The following is a 17,757-nucleotide window of genomic DNA, read 5'->3' as shown; positions in this document are numbered from 1 at the left end:
CACCCAGAAATCTATGGCTTTTTTATACACCTACTAGTGACCCAGTGCACGGATTTATGCACATTGAAATTAATTAGAAGGTGGCTGGTGGGGCGGGACTGGGTGAGATGGGCCAAACATGCCTTGGAGCCAACCTCCTGCCCGCGGTCCCTCCCCAGCTGGCTGCACCTGGGGTGGCCCCATGGCTTGAAGGGCATCTGCGGTGTGAGTGGGGTCCCTCCAGCAGGTGGGGTCCCTTGGCCTGGCCTGCAGGGATTGGGCCAAAACTGGCTCTCCGGCATCCCCCAAGGGGTCCCGTATTTTGAGAAGGCCATTCTCAGGTGATGCAACTGGAATAGGGCTCCCTCCTCTCTGGTTCCAGAATGTATCACCCAAGAACTGCTGCTGCCAAGTCACTACAGCTCAGCAGCTCCTGTGTTGAGCGTCTGCCCCTTGGTGGTCAGTGTACATGATATCTACTGGTTGGACAGTCAGACTGTCACTTAGCCTTTTATTTATATAGATAATGAATTCTCAGAAAGGGAAACTAAAGAAAAAAACCCATTTACCATAGCAACAAATAAATGAAGATACTTAGGAATAAACTTAACCAAGGAGGTAAAAGACTTGTACTAAGAAAATTACAGGAGCCCTAGCTGGTTTGACTCAGTGGATAGAGCATTGGCCTGCATACTGAAAGGTCCCAGGTTCGATCCCAGTCAAGGGCACGTGTTTGGGTTTCAGACACGATCCCCAGTAGGGGGCCTGCAGGAGGCAACCAATCAATGATTCTCTCTCATCATTGATGTTTCTATCTCTCTCTCCCTCTCCCTTCTTCTCTGAAATTAATAATAATAAAAAACTACAGGACATTGAATAAAGAGATAGACGAAGATATAAACAAGTGGAAGAATATACCATGTTCATGGATTGGTAGAATTAACATCATTAAAATGTCCATATTAATCTATAGATTCAATGTAATCCCTATTAAATTACCAACAGCTTATTTCACAGATCTAGAAGAAATACTCCAAAATTTTATATGGACAATGAGGGGAAAAGGAGATATATGTACTACTATTTGTAATACTTTAAACAATCAAATAAAATTTTAAAAAATTTATATGGAACCAAAAAAAGACCCCAAATAGCCATAGTAATCTCAAGAAAGAATAATAAAGTTGGAGGAATTACAATACCAGATATCAAGTTATACCACAAAGCCACTGTAATCAAAACAGCTTTATACTGGCACAAGAAAAGGCAGACATGTAGATCAATAGAACAGAACAGAGACCACAGAAGTCAATCCTGGCCATTACACTCAATATTTGACAAAGGAGGTAAGAGCATACAATGGAGTCAAGACCAGTCTCTTCAATAAATGGTGTTGGGAAAATTGGACAGATACATGCAAAAAAAAAAAAAAATGAAACTAGACCACCAACTTACACCATACACAAAAATAAACTCAAAATGGATAAAAGACTTAAACCTAAGTCGTGGAACCATAAAAATCCTAGAAGAAACTATAGGCAGCAAAATCTGACATCTCTCGTAGCAATATATTTGCAGAAACATTTCCTGTGTCAAAGGAAACTAAGGAGAAAATAAACCAGGGGTCCTCAAACTACGGCCCGCGGGCCACATGCGGCCCACCGAGGACATTTATCCAGCCCGCCGGGTGCCTGCCTGTCCTGCTTAGCAGCCGACTCGTCCCGGGCCCGCATAGGAATTTGTTCATAGTTTTTTTTTTTTAAACTATAGTCCAGCCCTCCAACGGTCTGAGGGACAGTGAACTGGCCCCCTGTTTAAAAAGTTTGAGGACCTCTGAAATAAACAAATAGGACTACATCAAAATAAAAAGCTCCTGCACAGCAAAAGACACCATCAACAAAATGCTAAGAGAGCCTACTGTATGGGAGACCATATTTGGCATGATACACCTGATAAAGGATTAATATCCAAGATATATATAAGGGACTCATACAACTTAACAAAAGAAAGGCAAACAATCCAATTTAAAAATGAGGAAAGGACCTAAATACACACTTCTCCTAAGTGGACATACAAATGGCCAAGAACCATATGAAAAAATGTTTGGCCTGGCTGGCATGACTAAGTGGCTGAGCGTCAACCTATGAACCTGGAGGTCATAGTTCAATTCCTGGTCAGGGCAGACGTCTTGGTTGGAGGCTCGATTCTCAGTGGGGGTGGGGGGAGGGCATGCAGTAGGCAGCCAATCAATGATTCCATCTCATCATAGATGTTTCTATTTCTCTCTCCCTCTCCCTTCATCTCTGAAACCAATTAAAAAATATTTCTTAAAATGTTCAAAGTCATTGATCTTCAGATATATCCAATTAAAACCACAATGAGATATCACCTCACACCTGTGAGAATGGCTAGCATTATCAAATCAACAAATGACAAGTGCTGGTAAGGATGTGGAGAAAAGGAAAACCTAGTGCACCGCTGGTGGGAATGCAGACTGGTACAACCATTATGGAAAAGAGTATGGAGTTTCCTCAAAAAATTAAATATGGAACTGCTACTTGACTCACTGATCCCACTTCTAGGAATATATCCTAAGAAACCTGAAGCACCAATCAGAAATAATGTATGCACCCCTATGTTCATAGCAGCACAATTTACAATAGCTAAGATCTGGAAACAGCCCAAGTGCCCATCAGTAGAAGAGTGAATAAGAAAGCTGTGGTACATTTATACTATGGAATACTATGCAGCAGTAAAAAAGAAGGATCTCTTACTCTTTGAGACAGCCTAGAGGGACCTGGATTGTGTTATACTAAGCAAAATAAGCCAGTCAGAGAAAGAGAAGTATCACATAATCTCACTCACATATGGAATCCAATTAACAAAATAAACTCATGAACAAAATAGATCCAGAGACATAGAAGCATTGAACAGACTGTTGAATCTCAGAGGGAAGGTAGGGGTTGGTGGGTGTTTGGGAAGAGATCAACGAGAGAACTTGTATGTATATATGCATAACCCATAGACACAATCAATAGGGTGGTGGAGACCTGGGGTGAGGGGCTAGGGTGGGCTATATAGGGTCAATGGGAGAAAAAAGAAGACATATATAATATTTGAATAGTAAAGGCTTAAAAAATAAAATAAATTGTACTATAATGTTAAAAAAAATAGATACAAGAAAAAATGTGTGTTGAGGAAAAATGAAGATGGCGGCATAGGTAAACACTTGAACTGCTGCCTCGCACAACAACTTCAAAACTACAACTAAAAGACAAAACGGACATCATCCAGAACAACAGGAAGGTTGGCTGAGTGGAAATTCTACAACTAGAAGGAAAGAGAAAAGCACACTGAGACTCAGAGGAGCTGCAGAAGTAAAGGCAGAGGTACGGAGGCGCGCAGGGAGAGGGCTGGCAACTGAGTACGCGGCTGTCTTTTTCAAGTGGGAGGAAGACAAAAGCTCCCGACTGCTCTAAACTCCAGTTCCAGGCAAGACTCTGGGGACCCAGACTCATTCGGGGAGAAACTGGACTGTCTGGCATCAGGCGAAACTTGAGGGTGGCTTTCTCTCAGAGGTGCTTGCAGCGATTACTGCGGGACAGAGACCCGGGGAACCTCTTAGGGCTGGGCTGATAGAAAGCCATTGCTGTTTGCTCCACCCTGAGACTCCGCCCCATCCAAGCTGAGCACAGAGGCTTTTGCATATGAATGGCCTGGTCCTTTGAATTCTAAACTTACCTAACAAACTGCAGCTGAGTCAGTGAGACCCAGAACATCCAAAAGAAGGCCCAAGGCCCCACAGCATCTTGCATTGCTTCACAGCTGGGCCTCATCTGGGCACCTCCAAACACCAAACAAAGAAGAGGAATCTGCAGATCTCTCCATAGCTCCTGCTGGGTGGCCTCAGGCAGAGACTAAATTAGCACCTCGTTGGAGATCCAAGAGCCAGTGTACCCAGGGGTCAGAGTGGAACCATCCAGATTACAACTCCTCAGATCCATAAGAGACACACTCAGAGAGCAGACTCAGTGAGCACCAAAGCCCCACTGAAGCAAGTCTTGCCTCATAAGGGTGTCTCCAGCACAGAAGTTCTCCTATCATAGACACAACTGATCCTCACAGCCAATTGGCCTGGCGGTCAATTCCTCCCAGTGATACCAACAACAATCAAGACTTAACTACAACAAGACTGTGCACACAGCCCACAAAGGGGTGCACCAAGAGTGTCCACCTCAGGTAACTGGGGAGGCTGAGCCACTGGGCCCTATAGGACACCTACCACACTAAGCCACTCTATCAACTCAGGGAAGCAGCCAAAATGTGGAGACAAAGAAACAGGTCACAAATGAAAGAAATGGAGGAAAGCAAACAACTGGATTTAGAGTTCAAAACCACGGTTATAAGGTTTTTCAAGAATTTTCTAGAAAATGCTGATAAATTTAGTGAGACCCTCAAGGATATGAAAAAGGACCAACTAGAAATTAAGCATACACTGACTGAAATAAAAAATATACAGAGATCCAACAGCAGACTAGAGGATTGCAAGAATCAAGTCAAAGATTTGAAATACAAAGAAGCAAAAAACACCCAACTGGAAAAGAGAAAAGAATCCAAAAATATGAAGATAGTGTAAGGAGCCTCTGGGACAACTTCAAGCATACCAACATCCAAATTATGGGGGTGCCAGAAGAAGAGAGAGAGCAAGATATTGAAAACCTATTTGAAGAAATAATGACAGAAAACTTCCCCTACCTGGTGAAATAAATAGACTTGCAAGTCCAGGAAGCGCAGAGAACCCCAAACAAAAGGAATCCAAAGAGGACCGCACCAAGACACATCATAATTAAAATGCCAAGAGCAAAATACAAAGAGAGAATATTAAAAGCAGCAAGAGAAAAACAGTTAGTTACCTACAAGGGAGCACCCATATAATTGTCAGCTGATTTCTCAACAGAAACTATGCAGGCCAGATGGGAGTGGCAAGAAATATTCAATGTGATGAATAGCAAGAACCTACAACCAAGATTACTCTATCCAGCAAAGCTATCATTCAGAATTGAAGGTCAGATAAAGAGCTTCACAGATAAGAACAAGCTAAAGGAGTTCATCACCGCCAAACCAGTATTATATGAAATGCTGAAAGGTATTCTTTAAGAAGAGGAAGAAGAAGAAAAAGATAAAGATAAAAATTATGAACAACAAATACATATCTATCAACAAGTGAATCTAAAAATCAAGTGAATAAAAAATCTGATGAATCGAATAAACTGGTGAATATTATAGAATCAGGGAATAGAAAGGGAGTGGACTGACAATTCTCAGGAGGAAATGGGTGTAGGGGGTGCAAGAAGAGACTGGACAAAAATCATACACCTACTGCCAAAACCCATTTGGCTCAGTGGATAGAGCATCAGCCTGCGGACTGAAAGGTCCCAGGTTCGATTCCGGTCAAGGGCATGTAACTTGGTTGCGGGCACATCCCCAGTAGGAGGTGTGCAAGAGGCAGCTGATCGATGTTTCTCTCTCATCGATGTTTCTAACTCTCTATCCCTCTTCCTTTCTCTCTGTAAAAAAATCAATAAAATATATTTAAAAAAAAAATCATACACCTATGGATGAGGACAGTGGGGGGTGGGGTAAAGGCAGAGGGTGGGGTGGGAACCGGGTGGAGAGGAGCTATGGGGGAAAAAAGAGGAACAATTGTAATATGAACAATAAATGTTTATTTAAAAAAAGAAGAAAAAATGTGTTAGTGAAAGAAAATAGCTTTCCTATATATAATACTAGAGGCCAGGTGCATGAAATTCGTGCACGTGGTTGAGGGGTCCCTCAGCCCAGCCTGCACCCTCTCCAATCCAGGACCCCTACACCTTTTTCTTATCTAGCTAATCTCTTCACATTTAAAAAAATTAATTTTAACACCACCTACTCTATGCAATCCTCTTTGAACAAATCTCTTTACAATCTGTATTAAGTATTTTCATAGTATACCATTCTTTTTCTTTAGCAGCAACTTAGAGTGGATGCAATCTGCTTCTCATTCTTGCCTCTGAATTCATTCTTGTTGCTCTTGATATCTATACCAGATAGCAAGTTATACTACAAAGCCACTTAATCAAAACAGCTTTATACTGGCACAAGAAAAAACAGACATGTAGATTTGCCTTTCAAGGGCTTATATTTGGTTCAGTTTCTATTTGGCTCCCTGCTTTTTTTTTTTTTAAGCAATAAATTTGGGTTTTGATAGTAAACCTCACTTGTAATCAAGCCTGTAGGTCTCACTATCTGAATATTTCTATAATACCTATCACTTTATCATGCCAGAGATTGTTTTTTTATAGAAAATAACAATAAATGTCACCTGATCATTTGATCTTCTAATAATATTTTATAGCAAGATGTATTCTAGTAATTTAACTATTACAAAACTGAGGAGTACAGAAATAAATCACATTGAACAATAAAGAATGGCTCAAATATCAAAGCACAGTACACTTAGGGCCTCCCATGTTCTGTGCCTCAAATATCATAACATAGTACACAGTTCACATGGAACTCAGCTTCCTTTAAAATAGGAAGAGATGTCATACTCATGAAGCAGCTACATGCACGCATATTTTTTTATTTAATTCATAGCACATACTCTTTGTACTAATTGTTGGAAAATCACCCTAGCAATTGCCTCTGTTCCTCTCTGTATTGTTGCCTTACATTCTTTGTCATTACTGCGCTTTTATCATCCACTCGCTCTAATAAGATTGTGAATTATTTAAGAGCACAGATCATGACTTGAGCTTGTGTTTCTCTGTCATGGTGCCTAGATAAATACTCAAATGCCATCCAATCCAAATGTCTGTGATGAGAGGGGCTCACCATAGCTGGAGACCTCTGATCTTTATTTAAGGGGCCTCACTTGTTCTGTGCCTTTACAGAGGTGTGAGTAGGGGCTGAGGGAATTTGAGGAAACCCAGACAGAATTCTCCTCCTAAAAGATTTTGCTAAGCTGGCGCCCAGGACCGCGGGGCATTTGTCCAATTAAAACCCGGACACACAGCAATAACAAAGGCACTGGTCTCCTAGGGCTAATGCGTGGGTATCAAATCCCAGCATGTGGGAACTCACCCCTGTGGTCAGGGCTGGGCCAGTGGGTGGACCTGGGCTGGTGCTCCTGACTCTGGGGAGAGGGTGACTTCCTGTGACCCGGGAAACTACTATCAACCGAAAAATCAGAGAAGCACAGAGGATGATTCAAAACCACGAAAGATAACACTGGTGATTCCTTCAATCTCTGGGGTAGCCCTGAACAAAACAAAACACTGAACTTGTACACGCATGCGCAGAAAAACATTGCTCAAGAGAAGAGCGATTCAGACCCAGGCTGGAGGGCTGCGGACTAGAGGCTCCGGACGCCGTGCCACGTGTGAAGGCTCTGCGCCAGGCCTAGGCTGAATAACCAGCAGCAGATGCTTGGGAGCTGCACACAAAGGCCACGGGGGCTGGCACTGCCCTTGGCCTGCACCTCTAGCAGAGCCCTTTCTTCCTACACAGTGAACATGACGGAGCGCTCCAGGGCTCCAGGACTGTGGGGCTGCAGTGCGCAACCTGGGGCAGGGCCTGAGGCAAGCGTACTTGCCAGCCCTCTCCTCCAGGTGCTGTGGCCGCCAGGCTGCCACCAACCCACCTGCCTTCCCCCTTCTCACCAGCAGCACTGCCCCTCACTTACCGGCAGCCAGTGAGTGCTTGGGCTCCGGCAGTTCCCCAAACAGGTCCATGGTGGAGGATGGTCAGTGGAGCAGCTTCTTTGCCCGGCACCTCGGGCAGTTTATCGTGGGCCAGCCACAGCCGCAGGTACCCGAGCCCCGCATCATCTTGTCTAATTAGCATACTACCCTTTTATTAGTATAGATAATTATGAAGTAAAATAGTACTTTGTTTTTATACAATGAAGAAAGTAGCATTTCATTTCCTATATAGGAAAAGATATACATACATATATATGTGTGTGTGTGTGTGTGTGTGTGTACACACACACATATATATGCATGCTAGAGGCCCAGTGCACGAAATTCGTGCATGGGGGGGTCCCCTCAGCCCAGCCTGCACCCTCTCCAATCCAGAACCTCTCGGGGGTTGTCTGACTGCCGGTTTAGGCCCAATCCCTGGGGGATCGGGCCTAAACCGGCAGTCGGACATCCCTCTCACAATCTGGGACCACTAGCTCCTAACTGCTCACCTGTCTGCCTGATCACCCCTAACTGCCCCCCCCGCTGCTGGCCTGGTCGCCCCTCACTGCACCCCCCCTGCCAGCCTGGTCACCCCACACAGCCTGCTGTTCAGTTGTTTGGTCATCCCTCACTAACCCCCCTGTGGGCCTGGTTGCCCCAAGCAGCCCTCTATTCAGTCCTTTGCTTGTCCCTCACTAACCCCCCTGCCGGCCTGATCGCCCCATGCAGCCTGTTACTCAGTCAATTGGTTGGCACTCACTAAACCCCCTGCCAGCCTGGTCACCCCACGCAGCCGTTTGGTCATTCCTTCGGTTGTTTCGGTTGCAACGGTCACTTAGGCTTTTATATACACTGAGTGGCCAGATTATTATGATATCTGAACGCATAATAATCTGGCCACTCAATGTGTGTGTGTGTGTGTGTGTGTGTGTGTGTGTGTGTGTATTAGAGGTCCAGTTCATAATTTGTGCATGGGTGGGCTCTGGCCAGCCTGGCCAGGGGGAGGGGACATGGGCGGTTGGCCGGTCTGCCTGCTGGTCGAATTCCTGGTCAAGGGGACAATTTGCATATTAGCCTGTTATTATATAGGATATACACTGAGTGGCCAGATTATTATGCATTCAGAGATCATAATAATCTGGCCACTCAGTGTATATATATGTATACATATGTATATACTAGAGGCCTGGTGCACGAAATTTGTGCACGGGGGAGGGTGTCCCTCAGCCCAGCCTGCACCATCTCCAATCTGGGACTCCTCGAGGGATGTCTGACTGCCCGTTTAGGCCCGATCCTACTGATGTCCAACTGCCTGTTTAGGCCTGATCCCAGTAGGACTGGGCCTAAACGGGCAGTCGGACATCCCTCTCACAATCCAGGACTGCTGGCTCCTAACTGCTTGCCTGCCTGCCTTCCTGATTGCTCCTAACAGCTTCTGCCTGCCAGCCTGATCACCCCCTAACCACTCCCCTGCCAGCCTGATTAATGCCTAACTGCTCCCCTGCCAGCCTGATTGCCCTGAACTGCCCTCCCCTGCAGGCCTGGTCACCCCTAACTGCCCTCCCCTGCAGGCCTGGTCACCCCCATCTGCCCTCCCCTGCAGGCCTGGTCTCCCCAACTGCTCTCCCCTGCAGTCCTGGATTCCCCCCAACTGTCCTTCCCTGCAGGCCTGGTCTCCCCCAACTTCCCTCCTCTGCCGGCCTGGTCACCCCTAACTGTCTTCCCCTTCAGGCTTGATCTCCCACAACTGGCCTCCCTTGCAGACCTGGTCCCTCCCAACTTCCCTCCCCTGCTGGCCATCTTGTCGCAGCCATCTTGTGTGTTGGAGTGATGGTCAATTTGCATAATACTCTTTTATTAGATAGGATAGAGGCCTGGTGCACGGGTGGGGCTGGCTGGTTTGCCCTGAACAGTGTCCCAGATCAGGGTGGGGGTTCCCTTGGGGGGTGGGCTGGCCTGGGTGAGGGGCCTCTGGTGGTTTGCAGGCTGGCCACCCCCCCCCCAGCGACCCAAGTGGAGGCCCTGGTATCTGGGATTTAGTTATCTTCTATAATTGAAACTTTGTAGCCTTGAGCAGAGACTAGGGCAGGCCAAGGCAGGCGGAAAGCTTTTCTTCCTCCATCGCCAGGGAAACCCAAGCCTCCTGCTCATTCCGTGGCTGCAGCCATTTTTCTTGGGATTTATTTATCTTCTATAATTGGAACTTTGTAGCCTTGAGTGGAGTCCAGGGCCGGCCAGGGTGTGCACGAAGCTTAGCTTCCTCCATTGCCGGGGAAACCCAAGCCTCCTGCTTGCTCTGGGGCCGCATCCATCTTGGTTGGGTAATTTGCATACTCGCTCCTGATTGGCTGGTGGGTATGGCTTGTGGGTGTAGCAGAGGTGTGGTCAATTTGCATAATACTCTTTTATTAGATAGGATATGTATTTATGTATATATGAAAATTAGATTATATATAATAAATTCTATTAAAAGAGATATTCAGGGAGAGAAATAAAGGCTCAGGACCTTTATTTCTACAAATTAACCACTGAACTTGTAAGCCATGGAAACAAAAGGAGAAACACAATTAGCATTTGTTTTCTATGATGATGTAGAAATATATGCAGATCTGGAAGTAGTTTCTTTATGACCTACCATAAAGGAAGCTTTGAATCATAGAGTAGGCTATATCCTTAATGATATCTGTGTAATAAATATGATAGTGAATTTCCCTTCAAACCTAATTCATAATGCCAATGTGTGATGTACTAAAATCAATCACTTTGATGGGGTCTACAAAATGTATTTCAGGTATTAGAGAATTGCCATTGGGCCACTCAAATTTAGCAGATTACATTGAATTGATATTCTAGTATATTTTGTGTTCTAAGTAAGACTTGAATAGAATTTAAGTTAAAATCACACTAATGATAATTTTTCTTATATTTGCTATAAAACAAAGGTCTATCCAAATGTAACAATAGGTGTTTTTATTGAGCAACCAACCCCTTTCCTACCTCGATTTCTGGACATGCTTTTGACACTGGATTACCCAAAAGAAGCACTTAAAGTCTTTATTCATAACAAAGTAAGTATTTGAGACATTAATAGTTTATGTAAAAAGTATTTTTAAATTAAATCTTTAAAGTATTTTTTTATTTTCTTTGGAACTATTTGTTATTATCTATTTGTGTCTGGAAAAAATCCAATCGGCTGAAATAAGTAGGGGCTTTTTGGAGTAATTACTGCCCTGATTTTTTAAGACCTAAGGATAAGAGTCTAGAAACTAGTATAATAATATTGGGATAAGCCTCATGAAACTAACACACTTTGTAGATCAAAAATTTTTGAATATCAGCCATTTCCAATGGCTCAACTTAATATGTAATAAAAAGATGTCAGAGGTCCTTATGTTACTTTACCTTTGTATTAGTTCTGGCACTTTGTTTTTAGAATCTATCATTAAATTGTTTGCAGCTAATAGTAACACCATGGCATTAGAACTTGAAATATCTTGCAGCTAGAGTATTATTTTGATTAATCGCACAATGGCATGCTCTTCCCCAAAGGATTAAATAGTTTCATTACCTTCAGAAATATTCAGAGCTTCCCAAACACCTCTCACATATAATCTGAACTTAATGACTTTTTTTTTCCTCAATACTTTTCCATACTTGCCTCTTTCCTGTATAAAACAGTTAGTATTTAACATCATCTGGAAAAACTCATTAGCTGTTCAGTATGCTGTTTTCTCTCTTCTGTCCTAATAATTTTTGTTTACCACTATTCTTCCTTCCTCATGTACATGTCAGCTAATCATTTGCCTTTTCCAGATAATATTTTGGGGCAAAAGTTTACATTTGTGAGTATGTGAAACTCAGAGTTTATTCTTGTATTATTATTTATTACTTATTGTGTTATTTTCCATATAAATAACTGTAAGCTTACATTTGCCCCACCCTGCATTATCTTTTATTTATGCCTTCCTTCCTTTAATAGGAAGGAAGGAAAAATTAACTCTAGTTTTTATGCTTCAAGTGGTTTTAACAATCTTTGAAAAACTTTTAAAAATACTTAATGAGACTTGATACGTAAAAAGCTCTGAGGGAGACATAGTCTTATCGAAGTTTTAGCACAGTTTAATGAAACTAATTTGATGGCTTTATGTTGGTAGTTTTCCCATCAATAAAATTTTGTTAAATACTGTTTTTGTAAAATAAAAAAAGATATTCACTGTTTTATATATGACCATTATTTTTGTTCCTCTAACTTCACAGAAGATTGAAATATTTATTTCAGAAAATTAGTATTTATAACTTAGATTAATATTTATTAGGTTTAATATGCATTTTAATGGCTATTTCATAACACATGTCTAACATTCTCAGCCATAAGCCATTTCCACACCATTACCCCCCACACACACTCCCAGTTAGAAACACTTCAAAGAACCCAGGATTTAAATATTTATGTAAGTACCTGTCTAGGAGTAAATGGTAAAATAATATTGAGATATCTTCTCTTTAAAAAATATTTATATGTATTTATTTGAGCTTCTATGTGTGACATTTAAGATGATATTTAAATGAAACATGCTTAATTTGGTTATCATCTGGTCTGTGAGTGAATATGTGCATTGTGGAATTCACCTCTTTGAATGTGCTTCACCCCTACATATGAATACTTCAGTCATCTTATTGTATTCTTTTCTCACTAATTTTATCTTTTAAAATTTTGTTACAGGAAGTTTATCATGAAAAGCACATCAAGGTATTTTTTGATAAAGCTAAACATGAAATCAGTACTATAAAAATAGTAGGACCAGAAGAAAATCTAAGTCAAGCCGAAGCCAGAAACATGGGAATGTATGTTTTAATAAATTAAATTTAAACAATTTATACTAAATAAACTTAAAAAAAAATTAGTACCCTAAACTTGGATGTCTCAGTTATGTGTGTGTGTGTGTGCTTGCACAGGTGTGAACATGCTCTACTGTTAGACTCTATCTGTAATTGTATTTAAAGGGCCATGGAAGTTACTTACATTCTTCTTTTAATGGCTAAGAGATTAAATACTTAATCAAACTTTTAATTAAACTACAGATCAAGATTTTTAAAAATACTTAGACAAATGTATAGTATGACTTATGTAAGCAGTGATTTAAATGTTTATTATCTGAAGGATGTGTGTGGTAATAATGAATGTCTTAGACTAAGGGGGGAAAGGGTATACGTACATTTTAGTTACCTACTGATCTAGAAGATACTGTAACAAAGAAATATTTTAGGTCATTTGTTTAGCCCTTTTAATATTTCAGACAGATTACTAATAAAATTATTTGAATAGTAAAATCATTCTTTGCCCTAGCTTGTTTGACTCAGTGAATAGAGTGTTGGCCTGAGGACTGAAGGGTCCTGGGTTCCATTCCAGTCAATGGCACATGCCTGGGTTGCAGGCTCAATCCCCAGTGGGAGACATGCAAGAGACAGCTAATCAATGATTCTCTCTCATCTTTGATGTTTCTATCTCTCCCACTCCCTTCCTCTCTGAATAAAGATATTTTTTAAAAACACAAACAGTCTTTTATTCAATAAATGTTAATTGAATATTCCAGGCAGTGGGTTAATAGCTGCTAATAAAAAGGCAAATAAGTTCTGGTGACTTCCTGTTCCGTGCTGGGAGAGCTTAGGGCTCAGTGGGATGGATACTGCCTGGGGGAGAAGGAGGTGTATGTGGGAAAACAGATCTCAGAAAAACCAAACTGCTGCTTTTACTAACAATTCTATAACTTTTAAAATATCTTTACCGTTGAGAGTATTACAAATGTTGCCCCTTCTCCTTCACCCCTCCCCACCCCCAGCGCTGACCCCGCACCCCTTGCCCTCCTCCAACCAGATCCTGCCTCACCCCAGGCCTTCACCACTCTATTGTTTGTGCCATAGGAAATACATATAAGTTATTTGGTTAATTTCTTCCCACCTTCCCTCCCCCTTCCCTCTGAGATTCATCAGTCTGTTTCATGTTTCTGTGCCTCTGGTTCTATTTTATTCATCAGTTTATTTTGTTCATTCGGTTCCTTGTTCATTTATTTTGATTTTTACATTCAGTTGTTGATACATATGTATTTATTGCCATTTTATTGTTCATATTTTTAACCTTTTTTTCCTCTTTTTCTCCCTCTTCATCATTTTATGTATCATTGGTTTGGTGGTAATGAACTTCTTTAGCTTTTTCCTGTCTGTGAAACTCTTTATCTGACCTTCAATTCTAAATGAGAGCTTTGCTAGGTAGAGTAATCTTGGTTTTAGTTCCTTGCCATTCATCACTTTGAATGTTTCTTGCCACTCCCTTTGGGACTGCAGTTTCTATTGAGAAATCAGCTGACAGTCCTATGGCACTCCCTTATAGGTAACTAACTGCTTTCCTCTTGCTGCTTTTAATAGTCTCTCTTTGTCTTCAACCCTTGGCATTTAATTATGGTGTGTCTTGGTGTGGTCCTCTTTGGATTCCACTTGTTTGGAACTCTCTGAGCTTCCTTGACTTGTAAGTCTATTTCTTTCACCAGGTAGGGGAAGTTTTCTGTCATTATTTCTTCAAATAGGTTTTCAATATCTTGGTCTCTCTCTTCTCCTTTCAGCAACCCCATTGTGTTAATGTTGGAATGCTTGAAGTTGTCCCAGAGGTTCCTTACAATATCTTCATATTTTTGGATTCTTTTTTTCTTTTTGCTCTTCTGATTGGGTGTTTTTGCTTCCTCGTATTCCAAATCTTTTATTTGTTTCTCAGTGTCCTCTACTGTTGATTCCCTGTAAGTTATTCTTTATTTTAGTTAGTGTATCCTTCATTTCTGACTGGTCCTTTTTCAAGTCTTTGATGTTCTCACTAATTTCCTTGAAATTCTCACTAAGTTCCTTGACATTTTCACTAATTTCCTTGATGCTCTCATTAAGTTCCTTTGAGCATCCTTATAATCAATGTTTGAACTCTGAATCTAGTAGTTTGCTTGCATTTAGTTCTTTTTCTAGAGATTTCTTTTGTTCTTTCATTTGTGATATACCTCTTTTCCTCTACATTTTGGCTGCTTCCCTGTGTTTGTTTCTATGTATTAGGTAGAGCTGCTTTGTTTCCTGAAATTGGTAGAGTGGCTTTGTGTAGTAGGTGTCCTGTGGGGCCCAGTGACTCAGCCTCCCGAGTCACCTGAGCTGGACACTTTATGTATGCCCTTGTGTGGGCTGTGTGCAATGTCCTGTTGTAGTTGAGGCTTGATTGCTGTTGCCATCACTGGGAGGAACTGACCTCCAGGGCAATTGGCTGTGAGGACCTGCTGCAAAGAGCTGCTGTACAGGAGACATCCTTATGGAGCTGGACTTCCTTCAGTGGGGATTTGGTGTTCACTGAGTCTACCCCTTGAGTGTGTGGCTCATGGATGTGGTAGAGTTGTAATCTGGTGCAGTCTGAAGCTATCCACTGGGTGCACTGGCTCTGCAGCCTCCCAGAGGTACAAAGTCAGCCATTGCCTGGGACCACCTGGCATGAGCTACAGAGCAATCTGCAGATGGTGGCTATTTGTGTTATGCTAGGAAATATTCAGGAGAAACCAAGCTGTGAACCTTAGCAAACTGCTGCTAGAGTTGGCCTTGGGCCACTTATCAAGAGGTATTGAGCCCACGGAGTACAGCTGTTCCTTATTTGAGAGATTTTAGGAAAGTCTGAAGCCTGAGCCCAGAACAGGTCATTTATGTGGAAAAGCCACTGCAAACATCTTGGGTATGGCTGCAAATTGGGTAGGGCAGGATCTCAGGGAATCACCAGGGTGGGGCAAACAGCGTGGACCAGGTTGATGGATATTCAGATTTGGTGTCTGTCAGTCATCTCTGTTGCGGGGAGATCCCAGCACTTTTGTCTGGAAGAAAGCTGTCCCGAATTCTTGCCCTGATGCCACACAATTTAGTTCCTCTCTGTATGTCCCTGGATCCTTTAAAGCTGCTGCCCCAGCACTGGAGCTCAGAGGAAGTGAGTCCAAGTAAGTGCTTGTGCCAGCCCTTTAAGAGGAACTGCCTGGTTCTCCAGCAGCCTCTGTGTCACTCAGCCACAATCCCTGCTGGTTTTTATAGCCTGAAGTTATGGGGACTTCTCTTCCCAGCTCTGGAATCCTGGGTGGAGGGGTCTGATGTGGGGCTGGGACCCCTTGCTCCTCATGGGAGGCCTCCTCTGCCAAGATATCCCTCCCGATTAAAAAAACATAACCTGTGGGTGTCAGACAAGCTCATTCCATGCCTCCGCCCCATTTTCTCCGATGTGTTTTCTTCTTTACTCCTCTAGTTGTAGGACTTCCATTTAGCCAAATTTTAGGCAGTTCTGAAAGATGGTGTTTCTGCATTTTAGTTGTAATTTTGATGTAACAATCTTAAAAAAAAAATCAAATGAAATCAACTTCCAAAAGTATTAATACCTAAAGAGTCATTGACTTATATCTCCAGGATTCAGTAAAAGCTGAGCTGGTGGATATACAATATTTTGCAGTGTGTGTGTGTGTGTGTGTGTGTGTGTGCAGTGTGCATGTGCAAAAATGTTTTTTTACAATATTTTTAATAAATACATTGGGGTAAGTTATTTTTGCCTTTTAGAGAGGATTTAATTATAAATTATAAATTGCCATTCTGACTGGTTGATTTATGTCCTAAAATATTTACTGGTTGAAAACATATTTTACCTGCCTAAAATTTTTAATGTTGATTTATCTGTGAACATCTATGTTGATAAATTGACCTTTTTGAAGTTGAAGACAATATTTATCCTTTTGAATATTATCTTAGAAAACTATGTTAGAGAAACTTTATTTTACATATAAGCTTTATATTAATATTTTTCAACAGCAAATAAATATTTTTTTCTAATTCTTATTTCTTTTTCAATGTCAGGGATTTTTGCCGTCAGGATGACAGCTGTGATTATTACTTCAGTGTGGATGCAGATGTTGTTTTGACAAATCCAAGGACTTTAAAAATTTTGATTGAACAAAACAGGTATCATATAAAATTTAATGACAGTTTATTTGGAAAATGATCATTTTCTTCATCAGTGTGGACACACTGTAATGACATCTGTGGAATGAACAAATAGGAAGGAGCAAATTGAGGGAACTCACACTAAGTTATTTTCTACACCTTATAAACTTTCAATTCTAATTAATTAGTTTGCCTATAAGGAAGTCAAATAGAAAATAACTTGATAACAATTACAAGTTTTTATTGTTAGTTACAATCACAAATGTGATGTTTGTCTATTATATTTGTCCTATTTATCTATGTAAAGATAAGTGAAATTATATATCGGATGCCTATAAAATTTGGAATTTTAAATTTTTCTGTCGATATTTTAAAAGTAGAATTTCATAAAACTTTTGACCTAAAAACTTATTGCACACAGAGTAGTAGTTCTTAGAATTTGAAATTTCATAGGTACAAATTACTTTATATCCTGATCTGTGGTTTTATTTAGTACTGAACCACATCACTAGTCTATACCTATTTTCATTTAACTGAATTGAAATGGAGAAAAGACATCATCTGTAACAGCTTATAATGATGATATAAATCTTCCCTTATTAATACTACTGCTACTACTACTAGTGGTAGTATTAATACTTGTACTAATAGCCCACCTTTTTTGTTTGTTATTGTTAATCCTCACCCAAGGATAATTTTCTCATTGATTTTTAGAGAGTGAAAGGAAGTGGAGGGAGAGAGAAAGAGAGAAAGAAACATTGATGTGAGAGAGACACATTGATTGGTTGCCTCCCACACTCAGCCTGACCAGGGCTGGGATTGAATCTACAACCCAGGTATGTGCCCTTGACCCTTCAGTGTGTGGGTCAGTGCTCGATTCCAATAATTACAGGCTGTTGTTGTTCCTTGTGATTAAGCCCCTATCCCAGTGGTTGGCAAACTCATTAGTCAACAGAGCGGCAAACCGAGGCTCGCGAGCCGCATGTGGCCAGTGAGCCACAGTTTGCCGACCACTGTTCTAACCACTTAAAACACCAGCTAGGGCCTACCTTTAATGAGTGCT

At 41.4% G+C, this 17,757-nt stretch overlaps 1 protein-coding gene across 5 annotated transcripts in view; it reads left to right on the top strand.

Moving 5' to 3' along the window:
* The window catches only part of PLOD2 (procollagen-lysine,2-oxoglutarate 5-dioxygenase 2), a 294,498-nt gene that overhangs the window by 236,572 nt on the left and 40,169 nt on the right, over nt 1-17,757 (top strand). For all 5 annotated transcript variants that reach the window (XM_080654017.1, XM_080654018.1, XM_080654020.1 and 2 more), the window contains 3 exons: nt 10,649-10,774; nt 12,430-12,551; nt 16,608-16,712. In XM_080654017.1, the coding sequence (XP_080510143.1) occupies nt 10,649-10,774; nt 12,430-12,551; nt 16,608-16,712 (353 nt within the window). The remainder of the gene's footprint in view (nt 1-10,648; nt 10,775-12,429; nt 12,552-16,607; nt 16,713-17,757) is intronic.

The sequence above is a fragment of the Plecotus auritus genome, assembly GCF_963455305.1.
Source record: "Plecotus auritus genome assembly, chromosome: 2".
Lineage (NCBI taxonomy): Eukaryota > Metazoa > Chordata > Mammalia > Chiroptera > Vespertilionidae > Plecotus > Plecotus auritus.
This window is presented reverse-complemented; position numbering and strand designations above follow the sequence as displayed.